General features: G+C 44.3%; 1 protein-coding gene across 1 annotated transcript in view; it reads right to left on the bottom strand.

Moving 5' to 3' along the window:
- The window catches only part of LOC126241266 (uncharacterized), a 362,966-nt gene that overhangs the window by 223,037 nt on the left and 127,819 nt on the right, over positions 1–12,110 (bottom strand). The window contains exon 2 of the mRNA XM_049947996.1: positions 6,412–6,540. Coding sequence (XP_049803953.1) covers positions 6,412–6,537 — 126 coding nt within the window. The 5' untranslated portion in view covers positions 6,538–6,540. The remainder of the gene's footprint in view (positions 1–6,411; positions 6,541–12,110) is intronic.

Raw genomic sequence — 12,110 nt, 5'->3', positions numbered from 1 at the left:
TATAGGGTTTCTCGCTTCAAACGCCTCATGTTTTATTTATTTCATTAGAAGTAACACCAGGGAATAATATTTAGACCGAAAATCTTTATGACTTTATGGTAACATGTCTCAGAATCTGGAAGTGCTCGGAGTACAATTGAGGAGTCAACATGAAGCTATCTGCTTCTCTTTAAAACCCTAACGCGATTTACAACAGGATGAAAACAGTGAAATAGTCGTTATGACTTATGCAAGTGGTGATCCACAAATTGTAAGTGTTTAATTGATGACGTAGTGACGTAGATGCTGAGTGAACAAAAACATTATTATCAGTTCACATCACACATGTCGTCATCAGCCGTTATAAACCGTCTGTCCAGAATACTTAACAATGCTATGTAGACAGTAATTGAACACAACAAGAGGATTTCTGTGATGATCATACTCCACCACAACTGTGATAGTCACATTATGCCGGTCGTAAACTGTAAACAATGGGGTTCATAACAAGACACGCCCATTACCGTAGTCAAGGACCAAATAAGCATATGTTCTGTAGACCAAGGACCAAATGAGAATGTATTCTGCAGAGTGCTCGTGCGTCAAGGGCAGCCACCGTATGATCGTGAAATACCCATTACTTTATGTGAACTTGATGAATGCGACGATCTGCTACCACAGTTCGTCATTATTGTTTGATCTGCTGGAGTGCTGCTGCTTTAATGCACTTTCCGCTGCGTGCGGAATACATCTGGCACTTCGATTGGCACCAAACCTTTTTCGGTGACGTAGATTTCAAGTAGGCTATAGTTGCAGTATCCCCAGAGTGAAACACACTTAACGACCATAGGCATTGGAGGTCTGGATTGGCGTTCGTCAGGCAGCACCACATGCTATGCACTGACAGTACTCTCACCAGCGACTGCTTCACCAGTTATTTTCCAACAACGCTCTTCGACAAGTGACCAGAAATGATCATCATTTTGCCGCATCACACGTGTCCCTCCTTTTAACAGTATATCCATTTATCTTTCATGTTTCCAGCTATAAATTAGTAGATTTTAGTTGACTAGCAACTCTGACGTAGTAGCTGCCTAATAGATAATGGAACTCAATATTGGGTATTTATAGAAACGTTTTATCTCAGGAATACATTCATGGAAAGTGTCTTTCGATGTCATGAGTAAACGCTTTTGAAGCACCACCAGTTGGCTGAAGCATATATGATTTATGGTCATGTAAAACTGTGTTATTCTGGTTCTTCTTCTTCTCCTCCTTCTTGAATTTGAGGTATAGGCTAATAATTCCATATTTCCAAGTCTTCTTCCGAGCACCTGCAAAGACATCCGCCCTTCTCGGTTCGCCAAAGAACGATCTCGGACTAAGGAGGTCAGGAATCTACAGAGTATCTTAACGGCGCGGCAAAGGCTACATTGGAGCGGCAACGCGCGCATTACGTGAACTATGCGTCGAACATGAGCCCCACACTCACCTTTCGCAGCTTAGTAAGTCAGCCACAGCTCAGCATTGTATTTCCACAGGACAATCTAAGGAATACTGTATTTTGGCATGGAAATCTTGACCTCGACGAGATCTTTCTGGGATTCAATTATAAAGGAATCGGTGGAAATACGTTTGGCGGAAGATAATATTAATCGTGATTGCGGCTTTCAACTGGATAACGCCAGGGATCCGGTGACTTCATTAATTTCCAGAAAATGTTTTATAACTAATGACATGTCTAGCGACAATTTTATTAATTTTGATATTTGCATTTCAAGTCTGTGTCTGCGCATTCCGACAGAGAGCACCCATGTAATAGCACCATTACGCATGCGCCTGCAAGCCACAGATGGAGTAATATTCGAAGATGGGGCGGAACTTGTCAGAGGTCGCGCATGTAGCGTCTGCCTTCACGCATGCGTCTTCACGCCGAAGTTTGGTGTAAAATTAGCAATGTGAACTAGCAATCTCCAGTGTAAAACACCTGAGGATGGCTGATTGGTTGCCAGTCGAAATATCGTGGCAAGAAGTCGACGTAATCAGGCTGCAATCCCGAAACTGCATTGAATTTTTTTTTTTTTTTTTAGGAGGTACAGGCGCTGTAGATGTACGCGGTCCTGGCACCCACTGAAATCCCCTCGTCACAGTAACATAACGTAGTACGCTGCTAGAACAGTCAAGGCAAAACAGTGCAACCCATCCCTACTTTCTTAGGGGGGTAAATTAATTTTATATTTTATTTTTCTGCTCTGGCAGTATGCTACGGTTCTGTGGCGATAGGATTTCAAAGTGTACTAGTACCGAACACAAACAAAAATTGATTAAGTAACATTAATTTTTTAGGCTGATACTAAAATCTTTATGAGTGCCCCATGCAGATGTTGATGGTTTTTATCCTCCTCGTTACAACCTTTTTACAGGTCTGAGGAGTTTTATTTCTGACGCTTCTTTTATTACCATTAGCCAACATTCCGCGCCGTACAAGGCGAAAATTGCTTTTCTTTGTGCAGTTATCCTCTATATATAAGTTATTTCCCAGCAAAGGTACTTGGTCTTTTACTCTCGCTCCAGTGTGTTAGCATCAAAACACATCTGTGATCTCAACTACGTGGGTGGTCTGATAAGTATGGTAAAAAAAAGGAGGACAAAATATTTGTTTCGTAAGCAACTCGCTTTACTTCTCGACATTGTCTCTTTTGAGGGATATACACTTCCTCCAGTGATCCTCAAGCTCTGTCATCCCATCGCAAATACTAAATTTGTCAAACACTGTAAAATACTCGTTGGCTGCAACTATCACATCCTCATTTAAAGAAAATTTCTCCACAGGAAGCCGATGTGTCAGGTTATGGAACAGGAAGAAGCCACCTGAGGCTAAGTCTGGTGAACAGGGTGAATGAGTTACCAACGCAAAGCCTTATTCACGCAATTTCGGCTTTGTTGTCGTAGATGTATGGGATGGTGCATTATCCTCGTGAAACAGCACTTTTTTGAGTGCCAATCATTTTTTTTTTCAGCCAACACATCTTTCAAATGATCCAACAACGAAGCATAATAGGGTCGAGTTATGGTTCCACCGTTGCCCAAGCAATCTATGAGGATTATTTCTTGGGAATCTCAAAGAAACAGTGGTCACAACTGACCAGCTAAAAAAAAGGTCTTTGTCTTCTTCGCTACACTTTCACCAGCCTTTGTTCATTATTTTGACTGCAGTTTTGACACCAAGTGTATTATGATGGATCCTGTGTTCATCATCAGTCACAAATCGGCGCAAAAAGTCTTGCGGACCGCGATTAAACATCTCCAGACATGGTGCTAAAATGTTGTGTCAGATATGTCGACTGTAAGCAACATCGGCACCCAACTAGCACACAGCTTCTTCACAGCCAAATCTCCTTGCAGGATATTATGCACTCGCTCAGTTGAGATGCCTACAGTCTCAGCAATCTCACGAATTATTATTCAGCGTTCTTGTATTACAATGTCATGGATGTTGTCAGTGGTTTCCTTTGTGGTGACTACAGTTGGACGGCCAGAGCGCGCTTCGTCATCGGTGGTTATCTGACCACGATTAAATTCATTAATCCAAAAGCAAATGGTCTTTAATGATGGTACAGAGTCCTCGTAAACCTCATCCACTTTTATATACTAAGATGGTATCTGTTCTTTCGGACATGTCCGAAAGAACAGATACCATCGGTGACCATGCAGCTCGTTAGAATGAAATTACAATGAAATGAACACCCTTAGCTGCTTACAGGCGTTTGACATACGTCAACGGGAACAGATGAAAATGTGTGCCCCGACCGGGACTCGAACCTGGGATCTCCTGCTTACATGGCAGACGCTCTATCCATCTGAGTAATGAGTATAATGGGCGGGGGGCACTTCGAATGTAGTGCGGGACAATACGTTGAGAATGTGGGTTTCGCAGGAGGCGTGCCAGAGATAAATCCCTGCAGCCGCGCCATCCTCTGTGTCCTCGGTGGCTGAGATGGATACAGCGTCTGCTATGTAAGCAGGAGATCCCTACTTTGTTAGGGGGTTGAATTTATTTTATATTTTATTTTTCTGCTCCGACAGTATGCTACGGTTCTGTGGCGATACTATTTCGAAGGGTGCCAGAACTGAACACATACAAAAATTGATTACGTAACATTAATTTTTTAGGCTGATACTAAAAACTTTATGAGTGCCCCATGCAGTTGTTCATGATTTAATCCTCCTCGTTACCACCTTTTTACGGGAGAGGAGTTTCATTTCTGATACTTCCAAGTGTCTAAGATCTGTTATTACCATTACCCAACATTCCGCTCCGTACAAGGTGAAAATTGCTTTTCTTTGTACAGTTATCCTCTAAAGCTATTTCGCAGCAAAGGCACTTTGACTTTTACAGCTTGCTCCAGTGTGTTATCATCAACATACATCTGTGATCTCAACTACGTGAGTGGTCTGATAAGTCTGGTAAAAAAAGCAAGAAAAAATACTTGTTTCGTAAACAAGTCGCTTTACTTCTCGACATTGTCTCTTTTGAAGGATATACACTTCGTCCAGCGATCTTCAAGCTTTGTCATCCCATTGCAAAAACAGAGTTTGTCAAACACTGTACTTGTTGACTGCAGCTATCACTTCCTCATTTAAAGAAAATTTCTTCTCAGGAAGTCGAAGTGTCAGGTTAGGGAACAGGAAGAAGTCACCTGGGGCTAAGTTTGGTGGATAGGGTGAATGAGTTACCAACGCAAATCCCAATTCACGCAATGTCGCCTTTGTTGGCGCAGATGTATGGGATGGTGCATTATCCTGGTGAAACAGCATTTTTTTGGTGCCAATCTTGGTCTTTTTTCAGCCAACGCATCTTTCAAATGATCCAGCAATGAAGCATAATAGCGTCGAGTTATGGTTCTGCCATTGTCCAAGCAATCTATGAGGATCATTTCTTGGGAATCTCAAAGAAATAGTGGTAAACAACTGACCAACTAAAAAAATGGTCTTTGTTTTCTTCGGTGCACTCTCACCAGCCTTTGTTCATTATTTTGACTGCAGTTTTGACTCCAAGTGTATGATGATGGATCCTGTGTTCATCATCAGTCACAAATCGGCGCAAAAAGTCTTGCGGATTGCGATTAAACATCGCCAGACATTGTGCTGAAATGTTGTGCCAGATGTGCGTATGGTCGACTGTAAGCAACGGCGGCACCCAAGTAGCACACAGCTTCTTCACAGCCAATTCTCCGTGCAGGATATTATGCACTCGCTCAGTTGAGATGCCTACAGTCTCAGCAATCTCACGAAATATTATTCGGCATTCTTGTATTACCATGTCACGGATCTTGTCATTAGTTTTCTTTGTGGTGACTACAGTCGGATGGCCAGAGCGAGCTTCGTAATGGGTGGTTATCTGACCACGATTAAATTCATTAATCCAAAAGCAAATGGTCTTTAATGATGGTACAGATTCCTCGTAAACCTCATCCACTTTTATATACTAAGATGGTAGCTGTTCTTTCGGACATGTCCGAAAGAACAGATACCATCGGTGACCATGCAGCTCGTTAGAATGAAATTACAATGAAATGAACACCCTTAGCTGCTTACAGGCGTTGACATACGTCAACGGGGACAGATGAAAATGTGTGCCCCGACAGCGACTCGAACCCAGGATCTCCTGCTTACATGGCAGACGCTCTATCCATGTGAGTAATGAGTATAATGGGCGGGGGCACTATGAATGTAGTGCGGGACAATACGTTGAGAATGTTGGTTTCGCAGGAGGCGTGCCATTGATAAATCCCTGCAGTCGCGCTATCCTCTGTGTTCTCGGTGGCTCAGACGGATGCCGGCACGATAGCTCAGCGTGTTCGGTCAGAGGGTTAGCTGCCCTCTGTAATAAAAAAACTGAGGTAAGTGATCAACGACGAACTTAAACGGGTGTCTTAAAAATAAAAAAAAAATAAAAAAAATAAAAAATAAAAAAAAAACAGATGGATAGAGCGTCTGCTATATAAGCAGGAGATCCCAGGTTCGAGTCGAGTACCGGTCGGGGCACACATTTTCATCTGTCCCCGTCGACGTATGTCAACGCCTGTAAGCAGCCAAGGGTGTTCATTTCATTGTAATTTCATCCACTTTTGTTTTGATTTGGGCGTCAGTCCAACCCATGAAATGAAAATGTTTAATAAGAGCACGAAACTTCGTTTTCGACATTTTTCAGTCACATTTGACACACTGACCAATTCAGATGGCTGTCAATAGTTTATTGTACTGTGTACATTGCTGAAATTCCTTGTACGATTCATAGATCAACAAGCTCATCAAACATGAAGGCGCGACATTACTGTACGATTCTTTGCCGAAAAGTCACCAGACGTATCAGAGCACCCTCGTACGCTGGCTTTAGTCGCTGACGTGTACAGAGAGTGCGGTGCTGACCAGCGCGACTTGTCCCTGCAGGGAGTCGGGGCCGCGCCTCCCCACCAGCAGCGCCGCCGTCGCGCCCACGATGCGCCCCAAGGCCCGCGCTGCCCGCTGCAGCACCGTCACAGACTTCACGCCCATTCTCTGGAATAAAGAGTAGTACACAGTGAAACAAAAATTACATTTTTGATAATTTTGCAGAAATTACACTACTGGCCATAAAAATTGCTATACCAAGAAGAAATGCAGATGATAAACGGGTATTCATTGGACAAATACACTCCTGGAAATTGAAATAAGAACACCGTGAATTCATTGTCCCAGGAAGGGGAAACTTTATTGACACATTCCTGGGGTCAGATACATCACATGATCACACTGACAGAACCACAGGCACATAGACACAGGCAACAGAGCATGCACAATGACGGCACTAGTACAGTGTATATCCACCTTTCGCAGCAATGCAGGCTGCTATTCTCCCATGGAGACGATAGTAGAGATGCTGGATGTAGTCCTGTGGAACGGCTTGCCATGCCATTTCCACCTGGCGCCTCAGTTGGACCAGCGTTCGTGCTGGACGTGCAGACCGCGTGAGACGACGCTTCATCCAGTCCCAAACATGCTCGATGGGGGACAGATCCGGAGATCTTGCTGGCCAGGGTAGTTGACTTACACCTTCTAGAGCACGTTGGGTGGCACGGGATACATGCGGACGTGCATTGTCCTGTTGGAACAGCAAGTTCCCTTGCCGGTCTAGGAATGGTAGAACGATGGGTTCGATGACGGTTTGGATGTACCGTGCACTATTCAGTGTCCCCTCGACGATCACCAGTGGTGTACGGCCAGTGTAGGAGATCGCTCCCCACACCATGATGCCGGGTATTGGCCCTGTGTGCCTCGGTCGTACGCAGTCCTGATTGTGGCGCTCACCTGCACGGCGCCAAACACGCATACGACCATCATTGGCACCAAGGCAGAAGCGACTCTCATCCCTGAAGACGACACGTCTCCATTCGTCCCTCCATTCACGCCTGTCGCGACACCACTGGAGGCGGGCTGCACGATGTTGGGGCGTGAGCGGAAGACGGCCTAACGGTGTGCGGGACCGTAGCCCAGCTTCATGGAGACGGTTGCGAATGGTCCTCGCCGATACCCCAGGAGCAACAGTGTCCCTAATTTGCTGGGAAGTGGCGGTGCGGTCCCCTACGGCACTGCGTAGGATCCTACGGTCTTGGCGTGCATCCGTGCGTCGCTGCGGTCCGGTCCCAGGTCGACGGGCACGTGCACCTTCCGCCGACCACTGGCGACAACATCGATGTACTGTGGAGACCTCACGCCCCACGTGTTGAGCAATTCGGCGGTACGTCCACCCGGCCTCCCGCATGCCCACTATACGCCCTCGCTCAAAGTCCGTCAACTGCACATACGGTTCACGTCCACGCTGTCGCGGCATGCTACCAGTGTTAAAGACTGCGATGGAGCTCCGTATGCCACGGCAAACTGGCTGACACTGACGGCGGCGGTGCACAAATGCTGCGCAGCTAGCGCCATTCGACGGCCAACACCGCGGTTCCTGGTGTGTCCGCTGTGCCGTGCGTGTGATCATTGCTTGTACAGCCCTCTCGCAGTGTCCGGAGCAAGTATGGTGGGTCTGACACACCGGTGTCAATGTGTTCTTTTTCCCATTTCCAGGAGTGTATATTATACTAGAACTGACATGTGATTACATTTTCACGCAGTTTGGGTACATAGATCCTGAGAAATCAGTACCCAGAACAACCACCTCTGGCCGTAATAACGGCCTTGATACGCCTAGGCATTGAATCAAACAGAACTTGGATGGCGTGTACAGGTACAGCTGCCCATGCAGCTTCAACACTATACCACAGTTCATCAAGAGTAGTGACGAGCCAGTTGCTCGGCCACCATTGACAAGATGTTTTCAGTTGGTGAGAGATCTGGAAAATGTGCTGGCCAGCGCAGCAGTCGAACATTTTCTGTATCCAGAAAGGCCCGTACAGGACCTGCAACATGCGGTCGTGCATTATTTTGCTGAAATGTAGGGTTTCGCAGGGATCGAATGAAGAGCAGAGCCACGGGTCGTAACACATCTGAAATGTAACGTCCACTGTTCAAAGTGCCGTCAATGCGAAAAACAGGCGACCGAGACGTGTAACCAATGGCACCCCATACCACCACGCCGGGTGATACGCCAGTATGGCGCTGACGAATACACGCTTGCAATGTGCGTTCACCGCGATGTCGCCAAACACGGATGCGACCATCATGTAAACAGAACCTGGATTCATTCGAAAAAATGACGTTTTGCCATTCATGCACCCAGGTTCGTCGTTGAGTACACCATCGCATGCGCTCCTGTCTGTGATGCAGCATCAAGGGTAACAGCAGCCATGGTCTCCGAGCTGATAGTCCATGCTGCTGCAAACGTAGTCGAACTGTTCGTGCAGATGGTTGTTGTCTTTCAGAATTCCCTATCTGTTGACTCAGGGATCGAGACGTGGCTGCTCGATCCGTTACAGCCATGCGGATAAGATGCCTGTCGTCTCGACTGCTAGTGATACGAGGCCATTGGGATCCAGCACTGCGCTCCGTATTACGCTCCTGAACCCACCGATTCCATATTCTGCTAACAGTCATTGGACCTCGACCAACGCGAGCAGCAATGTCGCGATACGATAAACCGCAATCGCGATAGGCTACAATCCGACCTTTATCAAAGTCGGAAACGTGATGTTACGCATTTCTCCTCCTTACACGAGGCATTACAACAACGTTTCACCAGGCAACGCCGGTCAACTACTGTTTGTGTATGAGAAATCGGTTGGAAAATTTCCTCATGTCAGCACGTTGTAGGTGTCGCCACCGACGCTAACGTTGTTTGAATGCTCTGAAAAGCTAATCATTTGCATATCACAGCATCTTCTTCCTGTCGGTTACATTTCGCGTCTGTAGCACGTCATCTTCGTGGTGTATCAATTTTAATGGCCAGTAGTGTATTTTTTACAGAACAAAAAAAATTTTATTTGTTTATTTAATGGAACAATTCATTGCCAACATTTTGGAATAAAACAAAAATAATTTGACAGCTAATAAGTAATTGAAGTTACAATTCTAAAATAGACTCTGCAAAATGTTCACTGTGTACCATGTGCAATACGTGGTGAAACAGTTATGAGTTTTTTTTTACACTGTTAATAATTGAATAGCGTAGATCACACATAAAACATAAATATATGGGGTATTCATTTTAACTCAAGACACTGAAACATCTCGAAAACTACACATCGGATCAAAAATAGTTTCAATTCCAATTTGTTTGTCTCGGAGTGAGACATCCAATGATACCACACTCTAATCCCACCCTACCCTGTGCGTGGGTGGGGGCAACTTGAAATCTTCAATAGGAACCACCGTTTCTTATTGCAGATTGAGATTCTAATTCACATGCGTTTTGCCTGAAGCATTTTCTTTTTCACGACTCTACCGCTGAACCGACTCCGATAGTATTTGGTATGGATATAGCTTGAATCCCGAGGAAGACCACAGGCTACTTTAGAAAGTTGTATCTCTTTGAGTATTATTAACATTTTTAAATATGATGTACTTGAGTGTCATGCAGACGACGCTGACGCGACGGTTGGCGACTCTTAGTGTCTACAGGTTATTCCGTGACAATGGACATCCAACATTACTGCGCGCGTGGTTTACGATATTGATTTCTTACATCACCTGGCATAGCTGGAGAGTTTTGGTGGAGATACAACAATAAAATCGGAGGGTAAGCCCAAGAACCACATTTGAAACTGTTACTGTAAGTCTGGTTTAGAGCACAGTCCTCAGAAAGCTCAAGGCGCGGAAGTACTCGAATCCAACAAATCTCAGAGCAGTCTCCTGCCGCAACTTGAATGCAGAACGTCAGGCGGCCTTAAGAGCTACGGAGACATTACAACAGCCACAAGCCCGTCGCATTTTAGATGCTGAGCATCACGCCTCTTACAGCTTCTTTGACTCTTGAAGACTCACATCGAGGTAATTTCCAAGAATGTTTGCCTATCGACTCAAAGGGCTCCAAACGATAGATACATATCGAACGCACGATTCTAAATCGATCCCGCGACTGTGATGGCGGGCGTTATGCGCATGTTCATAGTGATCGCTATAGCAACAACAAAAGAAGAGCGTTACTAAAATAGTTATAATTACAAAGAAAACGACTTACCTCACTCGTCGTCGACGTTGTCGTCATGAAAAAGTCCATTTGATGTGTATGCTGTGGGAATAATTCCCTTTTAGCCGTAAGCTAGGTAGACTCTGCCACTGTCACGCAAAAATATGTGTAGAATGTCACATTTCCGACAAAAATTCCGACAATTTTCTACATTGCATAAGCATGGAATGAGATTCTTCCAATTGAGGCAATCGGCCGAAGAAACGTCTACAATACGAGACATCCCACTCACTACCGTCATAAATCGTTTGTACTTTCAACATTGCAGCCCAGTAGGCAATCGTGATAATCTAATATATAAGGAACTATCAGCCTCGATTTTACCGCAATCGAGGCTGATAGTTTCTTATATATTACAAATCGTTTGGGTTTTCCTAGCATCTCACAAATAATTTATCGTAACACCCACCACCACAGTCGCGTGATCGATTTAGAATCGCACGTTCGATATCTATCGTTTAGAGCCCGCTGAATCGATAGGCAAACATTCTTGGAAATTACCCACAACGACTGAATCATTTAAAGGCTGTAGACAAACAGAAACGTACCTTTACATGTGAAATGTGGGAGGCTTTTGGTGAGGCTGCATTTGATTATGATCTATTAATTGATTATGTTAATCATAAATTAGACGTCATGATGGGATGGATCAAAAATTTAGGAACCATAACGCATTAAAATGGAAGGGAGAAATGGTTGGTATGCGTTGCTCTGGTGGCAAAATCAACCACTAAAAGCTCTACTTCTGCACGGATGTAATGTATCGAGGCAGTTTTTAAATATAATGCTTGCTTTCAGTTTCGACATACAGCAAAATAATTGAAACACAGTCATTATGACCTACATACAGGCACTGCATATATTTTTTATACAAACGTCTCTGCAAAACTATATACACAGATATAGCATAAAATAGCTGTCTTTCTTACTCACCGTGACTCATCGTAACAAAACTACTCATATACGAGTGAAGCAGCGAGTAACAACTAGTACTACATTACCTCATCATTATTAATAATATTATCAGATGCTAAAATTTTAATAGATTCGTTTAGAATACGTCCCAGGGAAACCATCAGAGGAAAATTGTGAATATGTTGCATTTTTACCTTTCTCTGGGAGTGTATCCTCGAAAATTTCAAGAATTTTAAGAAGATATGACATCGAAAGTGTATTTATACCTGGCTAACATTATAGCCCTTCTTGAATCTGTAAAAGTTGGCTTTGGACTGAGGAAGCCTAGGGTATACATAATCCTTTGTTATTTTCGAATGGTTTCTATTGGTCAAACTATACGTACTATTCAGTACCGATGTGTAGAACATCATCGTTACATACGTTTGCTCCAGCCAGAGCAATCCACAGTGTTAGAATACCGTTTTAGTGGTGGACGTAAGATGATGTGTAATGAGACGCAAATGATGCTCTTGCTTCCCGCTATTGGAAATGTGTTCTAAAGATA

This window comes from Schistocerca nitens, chromosome 1 (genome assembly GCF_023898315.1).
Source record: "Schistocerca nitens isolate TAMUIC-IGC-003100 chromosome 1, iqSchNite1.1, whole genome shotgun sequence".
NCBI lineage: Eukaryota > Metazoa > Arthropoda > Insecta > Orthoptera > Acrididae > Schistocerca > Schistocerca nitens.
The sequence above is the reverse complement of the archived record's forward strand: the minus strand, read 5'-3'. Positions and strand labels throughout refer to the sequence as shown.